Source organism: Triticum aestivum, chromosome 1D, assembly GCF_018294505.1.
Source record: "Triticum aestivum cultivar Chinese Spring chromosome 1D, IWGSC CS RefSeq v2.1, whole genome shotgun sequence".
Classification (NCBI taxonomy): domain Eukaryota; kingdom Viridiplantae; phylum Streptophyta; class Magnoliopsida; order Poales; family Poaceae; genus Triticum; species Triticum aestivum.
The window spans coordinates 158,213,409-158,238,265 of NC_057796.1; the positions used below are offsets into that span (position 1 = coordinate 158,213,409).

A 24,857-nucleotide genomic window follows, 5' to 3' on the forward strand; every position below is an offset into this window, starting at 1 on the left:
AGGGTCTCTTTTGTCCAGAAAAAAATTGTCAAAAAGTTTCGTGGCAGTTGGACTTCATTTGATACCGATTTCCTGAAAAACCAAAAACAGCAACTGGCACTTGGCACTAAGTTAATAGGTTAGTCCCAAAAAAATGATAATATTACATATAAAACATCCCAGATTGATACTATAATAGCATGGAACAATAAAAAATTATAGATACGTTGAAGACGTATCAGGGGGCACACCATGCTCTGCAACTTGTGTGCCAGGTGCACACATACTTAGCATTCTCTTGACCTGAACATAGAGATGTATGTGTTTTTTCATTTCTTGACTTAAATGATGTCTAGATTCCTCGGTTTTGTGCATTCATGCATAGGGTTGATCGAGATGGCCATGAAGAACTCATTGATTGGTGGTGATGACTTCAAGCGTGGGCAAACCAAGATGAAGTCCGTCCTAGTCGACTACCTCTTCGGTGCTGGAATCAAGGTAAGGAAACTTATGGGTGATGGTCATTCAAATCCTCCCATTGTCAGACTAGATTTTTAACTGATCAAATACTTGTTTGTGTTTTTATCGCAGCCCACCTCGATTGCCAGCTATAACCACTGTAGTATCGAAAGTATGTCTAGAGGGGGGTGGTTAGACTACTTGACCAAATAAAAATCTAGCCTTTTCCCAATTTTAACTCTTGGCAGATTTTAACAACTTAGCACAAGTCAAGCAATCAACCTACACATGCAAGTCTAAGAGTATAGCAGCGGAATGTAAAACATTGCACATGAAGGTAAAGGGAGGAGTTTGGAGGGAGCAAACGCAATGTAGACACGGATATTTTTGGCGTGGTTCCGATAGGTGGTGCTATCGTACATCCACGTTGATGGAGACTTCAACCCACGAAGGGTAACGGTTGCACGACTCCACGGAGGGCTCCACCCATGAAGGGTCCACGAAGAAGCAACCTTGTCTATCGCACCATGGCCATCGCCCACGAAAGACTTGCCTCACTAGGGTAGATCTTCACGAAGTAGGCGATCTCCTTGCCCGTACAAACTCCTTGGTTCAACTCCACAATCTTGACGGAGGCTCCCAAGTGACACCTAACCAATCTAGGAGACACCACTCTCCAAAAGGTAATAGATGGTGTGTTGATGATGAACTCCTTTCTCTTGTGCTTCAAATGATAGTCTCCCCAACACTGTTAGGGGTCACAAGCGGCAGTACCGCTATCTCTTGTGCTTCAAATGATAGTCTCCCCAACACTGTTAGGGGTCACAAGCGGCGGTATGCCGATTCTTCGCTGTTTTGATGCTACTCGTCGTCTTGTATCCAACAAGCTTGAGTTTGCTCAATTCGGAGCTCATATGCAGAAGTTATGGCAGTTTTGGTTTCCCGTGGAGTATACTTGTTTTCGTAGAAGTGGCTTTAGGATGGTCCCAGCAGTACCGCGGTACCCAGCGGTAGTACCGCTTAGGGGTCACAAGCGGTAGTACCGCTCCGCAGCGGTAGTACCGCTGGTGGGTCCTCAGCAGTAGTACCGCTACGGTACCAGGCCCCTACCGCGTCGACTCGAGGGGTCATTTTTCGTGTCGGATAGTGCGGTACTTCGCAGCGGCAGTAGGGCGGCAGTACCGCTCACGAGCGGTAGTACCGCCCAACCACCGCGGCACTACCACTCGGGTCTGTCACTCTCCTGCCCTCCAGACTCCACGGTAGTACCGCCCGGGGGAGCGGTAGTACCGCTGCCTCCTGCGGTAGTACCGCCCTCTGCGGGGCTGTTTTGGGGGTAACGGTTGGATTGTTCCCCCCACTATATAAGGGGGTCTTCTTCCCCATTCTACCTTATCCGTTGAGCTCGTGTTCTTCCCCCATTGTTGACCTTCTTCGAGCTTGCTAACTCTCAATCCCTCCATGGATTCTTGCTAGTTTTTGAGGGAAAAGAGAGAGGAGATCTAGATCCACATTTCCACCAATCACTTTCTCCTCTTTGTGAGGGGAACCCCTTGGATCTAGATCTTGGAGTTCTTGGTGTTCTCCTTCTTGTTCTTCCTCTCTTTTTCCTCCCTAGCATTAGTTGCTTCGGTGGGATTTGAGAGAGAAGGACTTGGGCACTCCGTGTGCCCTTTCCATTGCATTTGGTGCATCGGTTTGAGTTCTCCACGGTGATACGTGGAAGTTACAAGTTGAGCAGCTTATTACTCTTGGGTGCTTGGTGCCCTTGAGCTTGTTCCTCTTGGGTGCTTGGGCGCCCTAGACGGTTGGTGGTGTTCGGAGCTCAATCATTGTGGTGTAAAGCTCCGGGCAAGCGTCGGGGTCTCCAATTAGGATGTGGAGATCGCCTCGAGCAATTTGACGGGTACCGGTGACCGCCCCCAAGGGTTGCCAAAGTGTACGGGTTCGGTGACCGCCCCCAAGGGTTGCCATTTGTACGGGTTCGGTGACCGCCCTCAAGGGTCCCTTAGTGGAATCACGGCATCTTGCATTGTGCGAGGGCGTGAGGAGATTACGGTGGCCCTAGTGGCTTCTTGGGGAGCATTGTGCCTCCACACCGCTCCAAACGGAGATTAGCATCCGCAAGGGTGTGAACTTCGGGATACATCATCATCTCCGCGTGCCTCGGTTATCTCTTACCCGAACCCTTTACTTATGCACTTTACTTTGTGATAGCCATATTGTTTCTTGTCATATATCTTGCTATCACTTAGTTGTTTATCTTGCTTAGCATAAGTTGTTGGTGCACATAGGTGAGCCTAGTTGTTGTAGGTTTTGTGCTTGTCAAATTAACCGCTAGGTTTATTCCGCATTTGTTCAAGCCTAAACCATAATTATTTTAAAGCGCCTATTCACCCCCCCCCCCTCTAGGCGACATCCACGATCTTTCAACAACGACCTAGCGCACCTTACTCTTCGTCTGAAAAGTCTGCAACATAATACGTTGCAGCCCGAATCGGGTCAGCACATGGAATATGCTGGCAAAATAACACTGTAGAGCAAAGAACATGTAACAGCTATAACTATATGCATATTTGGCCGGTGGAGGCTCTATGATTAAATTTTTGCAGAAAGCTAATTTTTTCCTACAACAAAGGAATATATTTTATTTTACTACAAAGTTTTTTTAAAACATTGAGAATGGAAACCCCATCTCAATCCCAAATTAATAATCATTAACCCAACAAGTTAATTAAGTAAAGTGATGAGATCAGCATAATAATTCAAGTACCAGATACTCAAGATGTCCATAACTGGGGACACGGCTAATCATGATTAGTTGGTACACTCTGCAGAGGTTTGCGCACTTTTCCCCACAAGACTCAATCTCCTCCATTGTATTTCTCACACTGCATGATGTTTGAGAAATGGATGACCGAGACACAGTCTTTCCGAAGAGGTCCCCTTAACCGATAGATAGGCCGGTACACCTACAATCCCCTACATCTGCTAGCCCATCATGGAAAGGATTCCCACAACTTACTCAACTATGCCAGAGCCCATAATGGCTTGTGGCTGCACACGGAAGTTTCTAGCATGAATAATCTTATGATCCCTTTGAGCCTAGGTGGCAAACCATAGGAAAAATCACACGGATGCCCTGGGATTCTCCTTTGGACAACACTGGATTACCCCAGGTGCCCACAAACCAATCCACCCAGATGTGTGCTAAAGTAGCCACCTTAAATAAACCCTTAGTTCATAATAATACTCACAACTGTCATGAATCACTCAAACCAAACCACGTCTACGAGCATAGCATAACAGTATAAGCATAACGTAGAAGTAACTCCCAGGGTTTGAATGAAAAGGGCAATAGGTACTACCTCAACAACTACTTCCCAAAACCCACATGTTAACATATCCTACTCATGCAATGTTTGAGGGTCGAGACTAATGCATAAAAAACTGGGTAATAAGGGATATGATCATAGTGTTACTTGCCTTGCGGACGATCTGAAAATCCTAGTGACTCGTTGTAGCACGCTTCGCACTCCGGAAACTCTATCATAAACAAACAATAACATACATAAGCACTCAAGCATAGATGCAATAGTAAAACTCAAGAGAAAAGATCTAAATTGAAAGCACAAGAGAAGAGCTTCGATTCGCAAAAAGAATCGATCGAATCGGGGCTACGAAACTCAAACTACAATCAAAAGAAGTTCAAATTAAAATCTGCTTGAAACCAACTTTTTAATTGTCAAAACCATGTTCAAGTTGGTTAACTGCAAAGAGGGGTTCGAGACGAAGATTTTGGCGTTGGTTTCACTGGATTTGGACGAACGAGCAAAAAGTTGCGAGGGTTTGAAGTTCAGGGGCTAATCTACGATAAAAATAATCGCGGATAGGTCCCTGAATCAGAGTCCCAGCGAGGTCATGCAGCCCGCAAGCTTCTGCATTTTCCTTGAGGGTTTGTGGTGGGATCATGTCTTCTATCGCCTTGACCTTCTCCGGGTTAGCCTCAATCCTCCTGTGAGACACGAGGAAGCCCAGCAGCTTGCCGGAGGGAACACCGAACACGCACTTCTCTGGGTTAAGCCGCAGGTCCGCCTGGCGCAGGCTTGCGAAGGTCTCCTCTAGGTCCTGAATCAGAGTCCTCGCCTCCCGAGATTTTACTATGATGTCGTCGACGTAGGCTTCAGCGTTTCTCCCGAGCTGCTGACCCAGGGCGATGTGCATCAGCTGTTGGAAGGTCGCTCCCGCGTTGCGCAGCCCGAATGGCATGCAAGTGTAGCAGTACACCCCGCACGGGGTCAGGAAAGCCGTCTTCTCCACATCCTCCGCCGCCATCTTGATCTGGTGGTAGCCTGAGAACGCGTCCAGGAAACACGGTAGGTCGCACTCGGCGGTGGAGTCGACAATCTGGTCGATGCGCGGAAGCGGGAACAGGTCTTGGGGACAGGCCTTGTTGAAGTCGGTGAAGTCGACACACATGTGCTCCTTCCCGCCATTCTTTGGCACAACGACGGGGTTCGCTAGCCACTCCGGGTACCGGACCTCGCGAATGACACCTGCTACCTCCAGCTTGTGGGTTTCCTGGACGATGAAGGACTGCTTCTCCATGGACTGCCGCCGCGCCTTCTGCTTCACAGGACGCACATTGGGGCACACCCTCAAGTGATGCTCGATCACCCCCCTCGGGACCCCTACCAGCTGCTTGGATTCCCAGGCGAATACCTCCTTGTTCGCGTGCAGGAACTTCACCAATGCCTCCTCTTGATCTGGGTCGAGGTTGGCACCTATGGTGAAGGTGGCTCCTGAAGGTCCATCTTCCTCGACCGGCACTTGCTTCGTTTTGGCCCGATCTTGGGTGAACAGCTGCTTCTTCTTTGCTGGTGCGGCCTCCTTAGCTCCGGGAATGGCCTCATCGGCCGGGCATGCTACCACGGTGGCCTCGAAGGCAAGCTTGAGCGCCGCCAGAGCCTCCCTGGTGTATCTAGCTACGATGAGGACGCCTTTGCTCCCGGGCATCTTCATGAGGTTATAAGCAGGATGGGTGGCCGCCATGAACTGGGCCAAGGCCGGGTACCCAAGGATGGCGTTGTACGGGAGGCTGATGCGGGTGATGTCGAAGTTGATGAGCTCGGTGCGGTAGTTGTCGCGAGTGCCGAAGGTTACAGGAAGGCGGATCTGCCCCAGGGGGCTGGTGGAGCCGCTGCCGACTCCGGAGAAGGGCTTGGTGGGACGGAGCCGTTCATGTGGCACGTGAAGCAAGCCGAAAGCTTCCACCGAGAGCACGTTAAGGCCGGCCCCGCCGTCGATGAGGGTCTTGGTGACGGCTACGTTGCAGATGGTGGGCGTGCAAAGCATTGAGAGCACGCCCGAGCTGGCAGTGGTGACGGGGTGATCCCTTGAGTCGAAGGTGAGGTCGGCCTTGGGCGCCGCCCATCCTGGAGGGGCTACTTGCTGCACGGAGGCGGCGCCGATCTGGCGGAAGAACTGCACGGTGAGCAGCCAGGCGCACGGTGCTCCAGCGAGGGCCATGGGGAACCAGTTGGCCATGACCTTGTCGTCGCCTCCAGCTTCCAGGACGGCCTCCTCGTACGCTAGCGGGAAGGCCGACGGATCCGCCGCGCCGTCGTAGCGCGGCGGCATCTCCGGCTTGAACTTGGGCGGCCACTGCACCCGTCGCAAGGCGGGGTAAAAGCTCGGAGCCCCCTGGCGCCGTCGGGGGCGTCCGTTGACCCAGTCGGAGGAGCGACGCCGGCCATGGGGACAGGACGGGGAGGTGGTGCCGCTGGAGAGGTGAACTTCGGCGCACCCCCTACCTGGCGTGCCAAATGTCGGACCACGGGTTCCGGCAAAACCCTTGAGGTTCGAACTTTGGGGTGCGCACGGAGATCTCTCTCCCCCCCTAGCTCACGCTCTCACAACGATCTCAAAGCCTAGCTCGCCGAACCCGAAGAACAAGGGACACAAGAGTTTATACTAGTTCGGGCCACCAATGTGGTGTAATACCCTACTCCAGTGTGGTGTGCTGGATTGCCTTGTAGGCCGGGATAAACAGGTACAAGGGAAGAACTACCTCCTGAGGAGAGGCGTTCTTGATCTCGGTGAGCTTGTGTGGTTGAGGATGATCTGAATGATCTGTCCCCTTGCTAGGGTGGTGGCTAGTCCTATTTATAGAGGCTCGGGTCCTCTCCCCAAATATTAGGCGGGAAGGGATCCCACAACGGCCAATTTGAAGGGGGGTAGCTAGTACAAGCCATCCTGACAAAAGGTGGTCTTCGCCTGCCAAAGGCTCTGGTGGTGACGTCGTCGTGGGCTCCGTGATGACCTCCGTCATGCCGTCCTGCTGGTCTTGGTCTTGTTGCACCGATATGGAAACCTTTGCCTGATGCCTCGGGACTCCTCGCCTGCACCTGCTCCTTTAGCACCAAAGAGGAAACCAGTACTCTGCGCCCGCTGGCCCCGCCTGGCCTTGGTCATCATGGCTCACGTCATGGGAACCTCACGAGGTGCCCCTCGCCTTGATCTCTCCGCTCCTCGCGAGCCAGCCTAGCGAGGCTGCCCCTGAGGAGGTCTTGTGTCGCCCGCCTCGCGAAGGTCTTGAGTGTTTGCTGGTGAAGATGGATTGTATAGGGCGGCTAGTGGAACCACGCCGTGGGCCGCAGGCAGGCAAGTCTGGGGACCCCCGTTCCCGGAACGCCGACAGAGTGGAACAACTCGGTGGCACCGAGATGCAGAATCGCAAGCGGTTACTGCAACTCGGTGTGACCGAAAAGTTCAAATCGGTTGCACCGAGATGGAAAACCTAGATCAACTTAGTTAACTCGGTGTGACCGAAGTGGATGACTCGGGCATACCGAAATGCACAAAGAGGTTTTGGAAGTTTAAGCCTATGAAGAATCGGGGACTCCGAGTGCTCCTCACGCAGAGTGGTTCGAATCTGACTTGATCAAACTTTGTGATGTAGCATGAATAGAGTTTGAGATGAGAAAAGCATAGATAGCTAGAGGGAGTTCTTAGGCATTCTTGTCCATCCATTTTTCAAAAGAGAAAAAAGCCAAACAATCAAAGCAACAAATGGATGTCCTCGAATGAGTAAAATATGCAATCAACATGCTCACACAATAAAATGGCAAATGAAATATGTGTCAAAGCATGCACAAACACTCTAGCGTCTATCAAGCAATTGGCGATGACTAGGTCATATATATATATATATGAGTATATTGACTTAGGAGTCAAATGAGAACATTTCATCATAGGTCATACTCATTGTTTAAGCACAAGTGGGGTTACCACTTTTACATAAAGCATTGGTGTGTTCACACCACTAGAGTTGCTTTAGCTCAATTGATTTGAGTAAAGCTCCCCCTAGATGTGATATCCCCCCTAAGAGGGATGAACTAACCTTGGGTTTTGTCGATGATGACTTCATGTAGGTGTTGAGGATGTGGACGCTCAATGTTGATGTAGATCATTCGGAGCAATCCATTGGAGTGAGTTGCACTTTCAATACCTACACGGGTTAGTCCCACAAGGAACAAACAAGGATATCCATAGACATACAGTGATGTACACACAAGATGATGTCCATGAAAACATTAGGCTACCTTGTCCCTTGTCTTACCAACAAGAGGGTTTGTGACTCCTTGAACTAGTGCAAGATGTGGAAGTTGTTCGCACTCGTCCTTGCCAAAAAGATATGAGTGAAGTATGTTGGCGGAGTCACCCTCAAGAACTCTCTAGTTCTTCTTCTTCGGGATCCACATCATCTTGATGGGAATCCTTGGAGTTGTAGTCGTACTTGATGTAGTATAACTTGATGTAGTCTTGGGAACCCACTTGACCAAGGCCTTAGGAGCTTCTTCAAATGCATCAATCTCCTCTTGGAGCTTGTCCTTGCCTTTTCGATTGTGGTCTTGTGGTGCAAGATCATCTTGAGCTTGTGTCCCTTGGGAAGAAGTAGGATCATACTTCTCTTGAGGAACAAACTTTGTCTTAGGGTATTAATCTTCTTCCCACTCAACTCCATTGGCATTGAACTTTCGTTCAAAACCAATTCCTTGATTCTTCCGGTGCCTTCCTTGCTTGCGTACAATTTCCTCAAATTGCTTACTCCCGGCAAGGCTCTTGTAAACACCTTTCTCTATAATTCCCTTCAATAAACTATTTTCTTGCTCAAATGTAACTTGGCTAAGAGAATCATTAGTGGAATCAAGAGAACTACTAGAAGCAATAACATTGTATTTAGCATGATTATTGTTACTACTAGATGAAGAATCTTTCTTACTCTTGTTGCTAGATTTTACTTGTGGCATGTAAGTAGACAAGAGTAAACGCTTGGCAATGTAAGAAGAACTTTTCTTACCAAGATCATCATTGATGGCCTTTAAAAACTCATGCTCTTGCTCAAGGTTGAGCTTTTCAAAGCGTAACTTCTCATGAGTCTTTAAAAGTTCTCGATGACCTTCTAAGGTAGTTTCATGAGCTAACTTAAGACTGTTTAGTTCTTTAGTTAGACGCTCAATCTCCTTCTTATCATCAACATTCGTTTTATCTTGCTTAGCATGATTAATAGCAAATTCATCATAGTTTTCAACACTAGAGTTGTCAACAAGTAAATCATCATCACCTAGCAAATCATCTTCATCACTATTGAAATCAACATGCTCGGGATGTGATACCTTTGGACCTTTAGCCATGAAGCATATTCCAATTCCTTCATTTGGAGAGTCAAATATGTCGTAGGAGTTAGTTGATGCAAGTGCTAGACCGTCAACACCTTCATCTTGAGTATATTCGGAGTCGGAGTGATAACTTCTCTCAGAGTGATGGTCGGAGTCGGAGCCGGATACCCATTCACCAACGTGAGCTTGATGTCTTCGTTTTGTGTAGCTCTTTGATGATTTGTCCTTCCTTTCCGAATCCTTGCTTCTGCGAGAGGTTCTTCGTTCATAACGATCATCTCTACTCCTCCTTTCTCTGGGTGGTGATTCTCTCTTCTACTTCTTCTTTTAGGTGAATCTTCTCTTCTTTTGTAGGGGGCGTACACTCATTGGAGTAGTGTCCGGGTCTTCCACAATTTTAGCAATTACGCTCACGACTTGAAGATCTTTTGTCATTGTAGGACCTTGACTTGGAACTTCTTTCCTTGCTTCTACTCTTGTAGAACTTGTTGAAATTCTTCACCATTAGGCTTAATTCTTCATTGAAGATTTGTTTCTCACTTGATGATGTAGGAACATCACATGAGGCTTTGTAAGCACCACTTGACTTGTTGTGAAGCTCTTCCTTATCCTTGAGTGACATCTCATGAGCAACAATTCTTCCAATGACTTCCGTTGGCTTGAGATCTTTGTAATTGGGCATCATTTGGATCAATGTGCACACGGTATCATATTTTCCATCCAAGGCTCTTAGGATCTTCTTGATGATGAATCTATCGATCATCTTTTCACTCCCTAAGCCGGCAATCTCATTTGTGATGAGAGCAAGCCTAGAGTACATTTCAGCGACACCTTCACCATCCTTCATTTTGAACTTGTCAAGCTGACTTTGAAGCACATCCAATTTGGATTCCTTGACGGAGTCGGTACCCTCGTGCATATCAATCAAAGTATCCCAAATTTCCTTTGCATTCTCAAGACGGCTGATTTTGTTGAATTCTTCGGGGCCAATCCGTTGAAGAGAATATCACAAGCTTGAGCATTGTATTGCAGCATCTTCAGCTCTTCCGCGGTAGCTTCACGGTTTGGTTCTCTCCCATAAAAGAATTCACCTTGCAAGCCAATACACACAATAGCCCAAACGGCAGGGTTATGTCCAAGAATATGCTTTTTCATCGTATGCTTCCAACTAGCAAAATTAGTACCATCAAAGTAAGGACCTCTACGGTGGTAATTTCCCTCGCTAGACGCCATACTCTCCTAGGTTGTGAAACCAAGGCTATGATCACCAAAAGCTATGGAAATCAAGGCAAATGGAGACCAAAGCTTTGATACCACTTGTAGGATCGAAAGTATGTCTAGAGGGGGAGTGATTAGACTACTTGACCAAATAAAAATCTAGCCTTTTCCCAATTTTAACTCTTGGCAGATTTTAACAACTTAGCACAAGTCAAGCAATCAACCTACACATGCAAGTCTAAAAGTATAGCAGCGGAATGTAAAACACTGCACATGAAGGTAAAGGGAGGAGTTTGGAGGGAGCAAACACAATGTAGACATGGAGATTTTTGGCGTGGTTCCGATAGGTGGTGCTATCGTACATCCACGTTGATGGAGACTTCAACCCACGAAGGGTAACGGTTGCGCGAGTCCATGGAGGGCACCACCCACGAAGGGTCCACGAAGAAGCAACCTTGTCTATCGCACCATGGCCATCGCCCACGAAGGACTTGCCTCACTAGGGTAGATCTTCACGAAGTAGGCGATCTCCTTGCCCGTACAAACTCCTTGGTTAAACTCCACAATCTTGACGGAGGCTCCCAAGTGACACCTAACCAATCTAGGAGACACCACTCTCCAAAAGGTAATAGATGGTGTGTTGATGATGAACTCCTTGCTCTTGTGCTTCAAATGATAGTCTCCCCAACACTCAACTCTCTCTCTCACACACACAGGTTTGGATTTGGTGGAAAGATGGTTTGAGTGGAAAGCAACTTGGAGAAGGCTAGAGATCAAGATTTATGTGGTTGGAATGGAATATCTTGACCTCAACACATGAGTAGGTGGTTCTCTCTCAGAAAATGTATGCTGGAAGTGTAGGCATGTTCTGATGGCTCTCTCCACGAGTGAAGAGTGGGTGGAGGGGTATATATAGCCTCCACACAAAATATAACCGTTACACACAATTCACCAAACTCGGTGGGACCGAATCAGAAAACTCGGTCAGACCGATTTAGTTCATAATGTGACCGTTAGGCATTTCGGTGGGACTGATATGTTAACTCGGTGAGACCGATTTCATTAGGGTTAGGGCATAACGTAATCTCGGTGAGACCGATTATACAAACTCGGTGAGACCGACTTTGGTAATAAGCTAACCAGAGAGTTGGTCAGGCAAACTCGGTGGGACCGATTCGCTCATCTCGGTGAGACCGAAACGTTACGAAGGGGAAACAGAGAGTTTGCATTGCGAACTCGGTGGGACCGATCGCTCATCTCGGTTGGACCGAAACGTTACGAAGGAAAACAGAGAGTTTGCAATCCCATCTCGGTGAGACCGAGATCCCTATCGGTGAGACCGAAGTGACTATGGTTTGTGGCAGTGGCTATGTCAAGTGAACTCGGTGGTGCCGGATGTAATGTTTCGGTAGGGCCGAGTTTGACTTTTGGTTTAGGACATATGTGGATATGAGAGAGTGGTTGAGGGTTTTTGGAGCATATCACTAAGCATTTTGAGCAAGCAACCCATTAAGTAACACCTCATCCCCTTTTAATAGTATTGGCTTTTCCTATGGAATCAATGTGATCTTGGATCACTAAAAGTAAAATGTAGAGTCTTGAGCTTGAGCCAATATGTGTCCTTAGCATTTTGAGGGGTCAACAATTCTAATCCATGCCATGCCAATCATTGAACTTTCCGGAAATATTCATCTTGAAATAGCATTAGCTCAATGAGCTATATGTTGTTAATAATTACCCAAACCACCCAGGGATAGTTGCACTTTCAACCACCTAGGCAACAACGACGGCATGAACCTCTCGGCGACGCAGGTATTTGGTCCAAAGAGATCTCCAAGAGCAGCATGGTGGATGACATGGTCGTCAGCAACGGCATCCTTTACAACCCCGGGGAGCATCCCAACCACGTCATTGTGATAAAGGTTTATTTGCAGTCCTTGCATGCAATGTGCGGAGTTCGGGGAAAACTTGTTGGAAACCTAAATAAATGATCCATTCATGATATTGTAGTACATGTCGTATGTCGGGGATAACAAGAGGGCCATGGACGAGTACTCCCCCAAGATCTTCATGGCTGGCCGGAACACCACCGTGTTGCACAACACCGCCGCACCCATCATCCTTGACCTGGTGCTCCTAGCTGAGCTCAACACAAAGATCCAGCTGAAAGCCCAAGGCCAGGCAAAATGTTCCCCAAATGAGATGTTTATGTTGTTGATGATGCTCTTCATTTTTAGTTATTCTCATTTGGTTCACTGTGCAGGAAAAGTTTCATTCTTTTCACCCGATGGCCACCATCTTGAGCTACCTCAGTAAGGCCCATCTTGTAAGTGCATTCATTTCTCACTGCAAATTTAATGTCACTACACCTACAATCATATTAAAATTTTAACTTCATAAATGTAGTGAATGTTTCATCATTTATAAAATAGTTTGGTTCTTGGGATAGGTCCCCCAAGGATACCGGTGGTGAATGCGCTGGCCAAGCAGAGAGCCATGTTGGAGAATAGGGCATGTGTCGGGCTAGCTCCTGAGAACAACATGATGCTTGAGCAAAAGTGATCCGCCCGACAAAATCATCTCATCATAATGGGAAGAGCAAAGGATCAACGCTAGAAGGAATAACAAGAGTCACGTAGAGGAGGAGATGAAGGAGAGATTGGGAAAGCGTGGTGTCAAGGCAGTTGGATTCTATTGGAGGTTTTAGCTCATCCATTGGATCTTCTGTTTTTCCTTGTTTTGTACGATTTTTGGTGATGGAGATTAATCCAGCCATGTTCTTTAGTTATATTTGCTTATTATGGAACTGGTAGAATTAGTCAGACTGACGCTTGGCCTTTTATTCCAAAATGACTTGCCCTTGCTTTTGAATGCTTTATAATGAACCTCCTTTGTGGCTTGAAACGCGGCAGTTTTTTCGTACAATTTTCTACCTATGCAAAAGAAGGCTAGAAGGTAGATAACATGTAATTTCAATTTTAGGAGCATCTTCATTTGAAAAGAAATTTGAGTGATGGGGTTTGCTAATACATTTTGCATGCCCTTCCATTCACTAGAAAGCATATTTCAATTATGTGGGAAAAGGGCTGACAACTATAATTGATAGTGTAGAGAGGTACCGGTATTTCGATAATAATTTGACGCCACATTGCCTATGTGAGTAACCTAATTAGATTACCCTACCCATTGCCATCATCACACGCATGGGTGGGTATAGAAAATTGCACAGGCCAACTTGACGACACACATGTCTCATGGTTTGTTTTTTATAATGATATTTTCATTCAATTCTTATATCAAGTCGGTACAACCGCATTGAATAAATATTCGGCATCTGCATAACAAGATGCACAGAGTCAACACATTCAAAAAAGACACCATCTTACAAAAATATTAAAAACTAGCGGGAGTACCCGCGCAATTGTGCCGCTAGATTTTATTATGTTTTATAAACAATTTGCTTTTTAATTTTATTTTAATCATCTGGACTGCATTTTTTTGTGACATTGTACGAAAGTATAATTATATTGCTAATTGAACGCTTCTGTATGCAACTTTTTAGCTGTATAATTTTCTCTTTGTTTCATTTATCTTCACTTATTACCTTTCTATTTTTCTTGTTTCACTAATCCATTCGTTGTCTGATATTCGTTTTCATACTCAGGATTCACAACAGGCTAACCATAGGTCAACGTACTAACCATCCCAACATATGCAAGTCTCTTGTTTTCATGACTTTATTAGTGTGTGCTTTCACTTGTAGGTCATGGCGTCATCTAAATCTAAGTAATTGTTTTAAGCTGCTGCTGTTTCTCGAAGAAAAGAAGTGGTTCAATAGAAGAGCCATGCCAAGATATGTGAGAACAGTAGATTTTCAGTCAGTATGCGTCGAATGTAGGGATCACAAAAGCAACCACGTGTGCGCTTTAAATGCTACTCCCTCTGTAAATAAATATAAAAGCGTTTAGATCACTGCTTTTATATTTATTGTATTACTGAAATCGTCAAAATATGCTATTCCTCTGTAGAAAAATACGTGTAGATCACCAAGTGATCTAAACACTTTTATATTTTTTTACAAAGGAAGTGCTACTGAAACGACGAAATGAGTTGCTCGAATTTACATTGATCTTCAATACTGGACCTCATGTTTGCTATGTTTCGACAGCTTTTTTCACCTTCAAAGTTGCCACCTTTTTCTCATGAAGTTGCTATGCGTTGGTAACAAAAGTTGCTACATAGCAACTTGATATCAACATAGTTAACTTCGGTACCGATGACTAGAGCTTGACTTACAAAACTAACGATGAACTTCAATGAAAATGGAATATGGAAGGCCCTAATGGTTTAGTCCATAAATCAGTTTGTAATATCTTCCTTTTTCCCATCCACACATGCACACATGCACACATGCAATGTCATACTCTAATCACATGGCCAGTAATACCATTCTCATTTTTTACATGGACAATTGCGTCAGTTCCTTAGTCACGTCATACTTCCAGTCCTTAGTCACGTCGTACTTCCAGGCCATCCAATGTCTGCCGATATCCACATCATGTCCTCTATCTCAGAGCATTTGATATAAGCTTAAGCATGCACATTCATGTGTTGCTGGTACCACAACATCCATTACTTCATAAGTAACTATTCATGCAACGAAGATACTACGAAATTTGATTGCAGTACCAGGCAACTATCCTTTGTATGTACGGCTCCTCCCTTGCATCAATATCAGCAATGCAGCGACATCTCATACTGCTTGCAGGGTCTTCTATGTGGACCATCTTTCGTACAATGCAACCATTCCAACTAAATCAGGCAAAAATAAACATCAACATGTACATGCCCTCTCCTCATCCATGTCATAAACATCAACATGTACATGCCATTCTCTCCTCATAGTACCTTATATTTGAATGGCTCCTTCAGGATTGGCACAAAACCACTGTCTCCATAGCATCCTTGGCACAAAGCAACAATCTCAATCCTTTCTGGAGAAGTATGTGCCGTAAACAAGGTGAAGATTTCATCTGGAAAAATAGGAATGGTGTATACTTCACAAGGTGGACATTTTCCAATAACATATCTAAAGAAACACCAAGCTGAATAACAGGACAGCCATCACACAGTATACATTACCAAGCTGAAAAAAGCATATTATTTACTTCAAAAGAGGCACTCAGTTTAAAACCAATTCAGGACGTGAAACCTGAACACGCTTCACAACTCACCATGTTCTTCAAAATCGGCAGTTGGCAATGAACCGACCCAGTATATCTAACTCAGGCCTTCATTTAGGATAAATTACCATCAGAAGATGAATAAAATTAACCATGGCAGTCCTGCAGCATGTTCAGCAAGTCATCAGAAGCATTTTGATACATAAATGCTCTCCTGACATGTGTGCATTTTGCGAACCCTCAACCTTGATACTTGACACTCCACCACTAGCTCGTTGGATAAACTCTTCATACAAAATTTGCTGTTAACTGACAACCATCAGGATCATGTTGTCATCCAGTCATGCACAGCTGCACGCCACATATATTATCAATATTCCATATCTTTCAAGGAAGAGTGCAGTAACCCGCAGGGTTAGTTATCAACACTCGGTAAACCTCAGGATGCCTGACATTTTCCTACAGTTTATGTAACAAATGAGATCTCAGAGTATAGCTCAGCCAACTTTCCCATCTTTGGGGCATTTCTTCCCTGCTGCAACACTTCGGGATTCTCTCCTCCTGGCCTGGATCTGACGGACACATTCGGCAACTAAGACACTAAAATCTGGGGAGATCTGGCCAGTAGGGGGTGGATTAAAGCCAACTTTCTTATAAGCCTGTGATATGTTCTTCTGAGATCTTTGCAAGTGAACATTGCAGAGGGAGGGAACTGAAGCTTTTAGGATGGGCCTGCTGCAAGTAATTTGCCCAATCTGTGCACCACTGAAACATTATCAAGAACCTAGTTAGCATTGCTACTGTAAATTTCAGTAAATAGAAAGAGGCCTAGAGAACTGATGACTCGTTCTCAGACATAATTAAGTACATTGGTGGCAGCAAAAATTACAAAACACTTGAATTGCTGTACTTTGATATAGGAGCATGGTTTAAATATGGTCCTAAAGAATAAGCAAATCATACTAATCGCAAACCTAGGTAATCCCACAACTCGAAGCATAAACATTTCTGTTTTCAGATGACAAAATGAGAAGCTCAAATCTACACAGCAAATTGGTAAAAACTCAAAGAATACCTCGGTTCAAAGTCTCATCCAAGGTACATCAGTGCACAAACAAGACAGGAGATCAAGCATTGCGTCAAAACCCTAATTCTGGGTACAATTATTTATGTTTAGCGTAGATTGGGGATTTTTTTTGCTACAAGAACCTATAGTAGATAGAACGGCACACTAATTGACAACTAGTACGCTACACGTGCCTCGCACGTGAGTTTAGATAACCAAAGTACTGACAGCATATTGATATAAGATATTACAATAGGCTAAGGTGTATATTCAGAATCACATTTGCATTAAGTATAAGATGTAGATTTGATTCCTGTCATTCATCTCACTGAAAATAGAATTATAGCCATAGAATACTCTATGACTGTGATATATACTACAGAAAACTCAAGTTTAATGTATAAGAATAGCTAAGTACTCTATCTGGAAAGATAAATGTATTTTAGGAATATCATGCCTTAGTCTTGACCCAAAACAAAAATCGTAGTGTTATTCGTACACTATACAGTTGTATAGAGGTTAGAAATGCCACCTGCATACTAGTATGTCATTCTTCAAATAAAACTACTGATCCAATCACACCAGAAAGAGAGACAGCCAATCAAACAACTCCAAAGAGACATCCCTAGATGGCTAGATCCAGAGCAAACACCACGACCCAAACAGGAACTCTAACCAGACCAAGATTCCAAGTTTTACTCTGTATTATGAGCATTAAGAGGTTCACCTCTTGATGATTTGACCGCATCCCTTGTACAGGGCCTGATTGGGATCGGAGAGGATGTGGGAGTGGCAGTACTTGGCCATAGGCATCGCCCGCACCTTGCAGCCCGTGAACCCACACTTCTTCCTCCTCGGCACCGCCGCCGGCCCAGGCTTCGCCTCCGAGCACGCGGCCGACGGGGGCTGCTCGGCCTCGAGCGGACTGCGGCCGAGCTCCCAGACGTACTGCCGGTGCCGCGCGCGCACCTCCTCTGCCATCGCCCAGTACAGCCGGCGGTACACGCCAACGAGCCGCGCCGTGCGTCGGCGCCTCCGGCGTAGCACCTCCTCCCGCGTGAGCGCCTCCGCCGTGGCCTCCATCTCCGGCGACGGCGGGCCGCTGGGGGAGCTAGGGTTTCGGGCCGCCGTCGCCGCCGCTTCGGCCTCCACCTTGGGTACTGCCGCCGTCGCCTCCGGGCTCGTCGTGGCGGCCGGCCGGTAAGAGGAGGTCATGGCGTGCCGAGATTCTCGCCGGATTTGGGGGAAAGCGGAGGAGTTCGGCTAGGGGCAGGAAGGGAGGACAGGATGGCTCGGGCCGACGGAAGATGGGGAAGTAGAGTCGAGCCGCATGGAGGCTGGGTGTTTTTTTTAGGGGGCTGGGTGTTTAACCGTTTGTTCCACCTGAGAAAAAAGTTAGTTTTTTTTTTTGAGGATAGAAAAAAGTTTGTTTGGAGCGTGTTTGGTTAAGTGCATGGATTTAGGTGTGGTTCTGCACAACAACTTAGGCGAGGCTATCGCGGGTGCATCTAACCCAATATCACGTGTACTGGACGCGGTCTCGGTAGAAGCTTTGGCCATACTTAAGGGATTTCATTTACTTAAAACCCTGGGCTGCTTTGGAGTAGTGGTGGAATCGGACTCGTTGGAGTTGATACTGTTTGCAAAAGCTCAAACTATTACTAGCATATCTTTTCAGCATTGGTCTAGGAATGCCAACTAGGTGGCGCATAATTTAGCAAAATATGCTTATGATTCAAACTCGGTTATTTTTTGGGAGGATGACCCCCCAAAGTTTTTGCTGCCTTTTGTAATCCATGATGTAATTCTGTTGGGTCATCAATAAAATGCGCCGAGATGGCACTTCCTTCAAAAAAAAGTGCATGGATTTAGACCTTTCATAATAAATGATATGACGCGAACCAATCTGTGGTTGGATGGTTAGAGGGATAGTGGTATCCCCAGCCCACCACGGTTCAAGTCCTGGTGCTCGCATTATTTCTGGATTTATTTCAGAATTTAAGTGTATATGCGTATGTATGAGCGCTTGCGTATGTACTGTGTTAAAAAAATGATCCGTCGAACACGTGACTGTGTACCTTTGACCCAAGACACATCGGTGGAGGACTCTCGTCAGAAGCGCGATACCAAAAACATGTCGGCGAGGTCTTTTGGAGACCCAAAAGCCCACATGTTTGAGGATCCTTGTCACGGCGCGACAGTTATGGGCTACCCTAGGGATGCACTCGCATCATTTTTTGCCCATTTGTATACTTGTCCCAGTTGGGTCTGGTTGAGCATACGCAGGCAAAAAACTAACATCTGCATGTTGATTGGTTGCCTGCATATCCTCTCCCTTCATGGTAGCAACGTCTTTGCGCACCGCGTTTAGTTGCTCGCATGGTATGTGGTAAGATGAGTGCACGTTGTTTGGTTACATACGAGCATAGAGTTGTGCTCACCTTGTACCCTACTTGGTGAGCTTACCAATACTACTACACCTTACACACGATCACAACGAGCACACCAACACCACAACACTGCTATGACAATGAACTGGACGAACATGATGAAGTTCTTCAGCCCTAACGGACGATCCACCTAGCCAACCTCAACCTTGCTGCATGAATGCTCTCGCATATACTTGGAGTAAGCATCTTCTGCCGCCTGCCTAGTCTTAACCCCTCTGTGGCTGCTGTCATCGTACCCTGAAACTTGTTTGTTGCAAGCTTCCATGAAATGTAAACCCCTGAAACCTACCTTCAACACCGCATACCACTTGCCCTACCAGTGTAAATGAGAAATAAGTTGAAGCAACAAGCATTGGAACACACAAACAGTAGGCAATGAAGAACTCTAGGAGCAAGCAATGGAGCATAAGAGCATTAGTAAGCATGCATGATCATAGCAAGTTCAACCTACCACTACTTTGGTGTCATCCTACCACCACATCCACAAGAGGGTGTAATCCTACCACCGCGATCACCGCGAGGATCACCGTGAGGGATTAGTATATACCACCTCACCAAAATATACAGACCATAAGATTGTTTTCAAGCCCTAACTACACAAAATATACGTCATCATCGTCATCGTCGTTCTTGTCGCCATCGCTGTCGAGGATCATGCACGATGTCGCCACCAGCAGAAGCAACACTAGTAGTAGTGCTTGCCCAGCCAAGTCCTCAACCAGAGCACCCTGTGAGCGGCTACCATGGCAACAAACCACAACACCCTGGGCTTTGTAGTCCAGCGGGTGGCTGAGAGCCACCATGAGAGCCTTTGGGCTGAAGCCAATCTGCTCCATGACGGCGCAGTAGAGCTTAGGGTGGACGTCCACACTCTTGCTCTCCCCAATGGCGGTGGCCACCTCCTTCACTGCCTCAGTCATGCTGCTGAAGACGCTCGGCTCCTCCTCCATGAAGCCTGCCCACTTCCTCTTCATATCAAGCACAGGAACGTGCTCACCATCCTTCCCAGGAGCATCAACATTGATGGTGTCTAACTCCTGGGTGTCTAGATACTCGGGCATCGGCAAGCCCAGTGTTGGGGATCGTAGCAGAATTTTAAAATTTTCCTACGCTCACCAAGATCCATCTCTGGAGTATACTAGCAACGAGGGGAAAGGAGTGCATCTACATACCCTTGTAGATCGCGAGCGGAAGCGTTCCAATGAACGAGGTTGATGGAGTCGTACTCGCCATGATCCAAATCACCGATGACCGAGTGCCGAACGGACGGCACCTCCGCGTTCAACACACGTACGGAGCAGCGACGTCTCCTCCTTCTTGATCCAGCAAGGGGGAAGGAGAGGTTGATGGAGATCCAGCAGCACGACGGCGTGGTGGTGGATGTAGCGGGATCTCGGCAGGGCTTCGTCGAGCTTCTGCGAGAGGGAGAGGTGTTGCAGGGGAGGAGGGAGGCGCCAAAGGCTGTAGTGTTGCTGCCCTCCCTCCCCCCTTTATATAGGCCCCCTGGGAGGGGGGCGCCGGCCTGGAACCCATCTACATGGGGGGCGGCGGCCAGGGGGGAGACTTGCCCCCCAAGGCAAGTGGGGCGCCCCCCCACCCTAGGGTTTCCAACCCTAGGCGCAGGGGGGAGGCCCATGGGGGGTGCCCCAGCCCACTAAGGGCTGGTTCCCTTCCCACTTCAGCCCATGGGGCCCTCCGGGATAGGTGGCCCCACCCGGTGGACCCCCGGGACCCTTCCGGTGGTCCCGGTACAATACCGGTGACCCCCGAAACTTTCCCGGTGGCCGAAACTTGACTTCCTATATATAATTCTTCACCTCCGGACCATTCCGGAACTCCTCGTGACGTCCGGGATCTCATCCGGGACTCCGAACAACTTTCGGGTTTCCGCATACTCATATCTCTACAACCCTAGCGTCACCGAACCTTAAGTGTGTAGACCCTACGGGTTCGGGAGACATGCAGACATGACCGAGACGCCTCTCCGGTCAATAACCAACAGCGGGATCTGGATACCCATGTTGGCTCCCACATGTTCCACGATGATCTCATCGGATGAACCACGATGTCGAGGATTCAATCAATCCCGTATACAATTCCCTTTGTCAATCGGTATGTTACTTGCCCGAGATTCGATCGTCGGTATCCCAATACCTTGTTCAATCTCGTTACCGGCAAGTCTCTTTACTCGTACCGCAATGCATGATCCCGTGACTAACTCCTTAGTCACATTGAGCTCATTATGATGATGCATTACCGAGTGGGCCCAGAGATACCTCTCCGTCATACGGAGTGACAAATCCCAGTCTCGATCCGTGCCAACCCAACAGACACTTTCGGAGATACCCGTAGTGTACCTTTATAGTCACCCAGTTACGTTGTGACGTTTGGCACACCCAAAGTACTCCTACGGTATCCGGGAGTTGCACGATCTCATGGTCTAAGGAGAAGATACTTGACATTGGAAAAGCTCTAGCAAACGAACTACACGATCTTTGAGCTATGCTTAGGATTGGGTCTTGTCCATCACATCATTCTCCTAATGATGTGATCCCGTTATCAATGACATCCAATGTCCATAGTCAGGAAACCATGACTATCTGTTGATCAACGAGCTAGTCAACTAGAGGCTTACTAGGGACACGTTGTGGTCTATGTATTCACACATGCATTACGATTTCCGGATAACACAATTATAGCATGAACAATAGACAATTACCATGAACAAAGAAATATAATAATAACCATTTATTATTGCCTCTAGGGCATATTTCCAACAGTCTCCCACTTGCACTAGAGTCAATAATCTAGTTACATTGTGATGAATCGAACACCCATTGCGTCCTGGTGTTGATCATGTTTTGCTCTAGGGAGAGGTTTAGTCAACGGATCTGCTACATTCAGGTCCGTATGTACTTTACAAATATCTATGTCTCCATTTTGAACACTTTCACGAATGGAGTTGAAGCGACGCTTGATATGCCTGGTCTTCCTGTGAAACCTGGGCTCCTTCGCAAGGGCAATAGCTCCAGTGTTGTCACAGAAGAGAGTCATCGGGCCCGACGCATTGGGAATCACCCCTAGGTCGGTAATGAACTCCTTCATCCAGACTGCTTCCTGTGCTGCCTCCGAGGCTGCCATGTACTCCGCTTCACATGTAGATCCCGCCACGACGCTTTGCTTGCAACTGCACCAGCTTACTGCTCCTCCATTCAAAATATACACGTATCCGGTTTGTGACTTCGAGTCATCCAGATCTGTGTCGAAGCTAGCGTCGACGTAACCCTTTACGACGAGCTCTTCGTCACCTCCATAAACGAGAAACATATCCTTAGTCCTCTTCAGGTACTTCAGGATATTCTTGACCGCTGTCCAGTGTTCCATGCCGGGATTACTTTGGTACCTTCCTACCAAACTTACGGCAAGGTTTACATCAGGTCTGGTACACAGCATGGCATACATAATAGACCCTATGGCCGAGGCATAGGGGATGACACTCATCTTTTCTCTATCTTCTGCCGTGGTCGGGCATTGAGCCGTGCTCAATTGCACACCTTGCAATACAGGCAAGAACCCCTTCTTGGACTGATCCATATTGAACTTCTTCAATATCTTGTCAAGGTACGTACTCTGTGAAAGACCAATGAGGCGTCTTGATCTATCTCTATAGATCTTGATGCCTAATATATAAGCAGCTTCTCCAAGGTCCTTCATTGAAAAACACTTATTCAAATAGGCCTTTATACTTTCCAAGAATTCTATATCATTTCCCATCAATAGTATGTCATCCACATACAATAAGAGAAATGCTACAGAGCTCCCACTCACTTTCTTGTAAACACAGGCTTCTCCATAAGTCTGTGTAAACCCAAACGCTTTGATCATCTCATCAAAGCGAATGTTCCAACTCCGAGATGCTTGCACCAGCCCATAGATTGAGCGCTGGAGCTTGCATACTTTGTTAGCATTCTTAGGATCGACAAAACCTTCCGGCTGCATCATATACAATTCTTCCTTAAGGAAGCCGTTAAGGAATGCCGTTTTGACGTCCATCTGCCATATCTCATAATCATAGTATGCGGCAATTGCTAACATGATTCGGACGGACTTCAGCTTCGCTACGGGTGAGAAAGTCTCATCGTAGTCAACCCCTTGAACTTGTCGATAACCCTTAGCGACAAGTCGAGCCTTATAGATGGTCACATTACCATCCGCGTCTGTCTTCTTCTTAAAGATCCATTTATTTTCTATGGCTCGCCGATCATCGGGCAAGTCAGTCAAAGTCCATACTTCGTTTTCATACATGGATCCTATCTCGGATTTCATGGCTTCTAGCCATTTGTCGGAATCCGGGCCCGCCATCGCTTCTTCATAGTTCGAAGGTTCACCGTTGTCTAACAACATGATTTCCAGGACAGGGTTGCCGTACCACTCTGGTGCGGAACGTGTCCTTGTGGACCTACGAAGTTCAGCAGTAACTTGATCCGAAGCTTCATGATCATCATCATTAACTTCCTCCCCAGTCGGTGTAGGCACCACAGGAACATCTTCCCGCGCTGCGCTACTTTCCGGTTCGGAAGGGGTGACTATCACCTCATCAAGTTCCACTTTCCTCCCACTTAATTCCTTTCGAGAGAAACTCTTTCTCCAGAAAGGACCCGTTCTTGGCAACGAAGATCTTGCCTTCGGATCTGAGGTAGAAGGTATACCCAATAGTTTCCTTAGGGTATCCTATGAAGACGCATTTCTCCGACTTGGGTTCGAGCTTTTCAGGTTGAAGTTTCTTGACATAAGCATCGCATCCCCAAACTTTTAGAAACGACAGCTTAGGTTTCTTCCCAAACCATAATTCATACGGTGTCGTCTCAACGGATTTCGACGGAGCCCTATTTAAAGTGAATGCGGCAGTCTCTAAAGCATAGCCCCAAAATGAGAGCGGTAAATCGGTAAGAGACATCATAGATCGCACCATATCCAATAGAGTGCGATTACGACGTTCGGACACACCGTTTCGCTGAGGTGTTCCAGGCGGCGTGAGTTGTGAAACGATTCCACATTTCCTTAAGTGCGCACCAAATTCGTGACTTAAATATTCTCCACCACGATCTGATCGTAAGAATTTTATTTTCCTGTCACGTTGATTCTCAACCTCACTCTGAAATTCCTTGAACTTTTCAAAGGTTTCAGACTTGTGTTTCATTAGGTAGACATACCCATATCTACTTAAGTCATCAGTGAGAGTGAGAACATAACGATATCCTCCGCGAGCCTCAACACTCATTGGACCGCACACATCGGTATGTATGATTTCCAATAAGTTGGTTGCTCGCTCCATTGTTCCGGAGAACGGAGTCTTGGTCATCTTACCCATGAGGCATGGTTCGCACGTGTCAAATGATTCGTAATCAAGAGACTCCAAAAGTCCATCTGCATGGAGCTTCTTCATGCGCTTGACACCAATGTGACCAAGGCGGCAGTGCCACAAGTATGTGGGACTATCGTTATCAACTTTACATCTTTTGGTATTCACACTATGAATATGTGTAACATCACGTTCGAGATTCATCAAGAATAAACCATTGACCAGCGGGGCATGACCATAAAACATATCTCTCATATAAATAGAACAACCATTATTCTCGGATTTAAATGAGTAGCCATCTCGAATTAAACGAGATCCAGATACAATGTTCATGCTCAAAGCTGGCACTAAATAACAATTATTGAGGTTTAAAACTAATCCCGTAGGTAGATGCAGAGGTAGCGTGCCGACGGCGATCACATCGACCTTGGAACCATTCCCGACGCGCATCGTCACCTC

The 24,857-nt window shown here is 46.7% G+C and overlaps 1 protein-coding gene and 1 pseudogene across 3 annotated transcripts; one reads left to right on the forward strand and one right to left on the reverse strand.

The window, feature by feature from the left end:
• Positions 1-231: 231 nt before the first annotated feature.
• On the forward strand, positions 232-12,899 carry LOC123158242 (inositol-3-phosphate synthase 1-like; annotated as a pseudogene).
• Positions 12,900-14,629: 1,730 nt separating this feature from the next.
• On the reverse strand, positions 14,630-17,929 carry LOC123180824 (uncharacterized). Of its 3 annotated transcripts, none has more exons than XR_006491271.1 (3): positions 17,314-17,928; positions 15,572-16,285; positions 14,630-15,370 (listed from the first exon to the last, which is right to left on the reverse strand). XR_006491271.1 is itself a non-coding variant. In XM_044592965.1 (2 exons), exons 1-2 carry the CDS (start codon positions 17,799-17,801, stop codon positions 16,018-16,020), a joined length of 756 nt encoding a protein of 251 aa, XP_044448900.1. In that variant the 5' UTR covers positions 17,802-17,929; the 3' UTR covers positions 14,630-16,017. The 3 variants fall into 3 exon arrangements, 1 of the variants encoding a protein (XP_044448900.1); XR_006491272.1 differs by having other exon boundaries at positions 14,630-15,483; XM_044592965.1 differs by having other exon boundaries at positions 14,630-16,285; positions 17,314-17,929.
• Positions 17,930-24,857: the final 6,928 nt, after the last annotated feature.

Coding starts and splice junctions, on each gene's coding strand:
- LOC123180824 (XM_044592965.1), bottom strand. CDS start 17,801: ATGACCTCCTCTTACCGGCCGGCCGCCACGACGAGCCCGGAGGCGACG. Junction 16,286..17,313: donor TGCGGTCAAATCATCAAGAG/GTGAACCTCTTA, acceptor ATAATGTTTCAG/TGGTGCACAGATTGGGCAAA.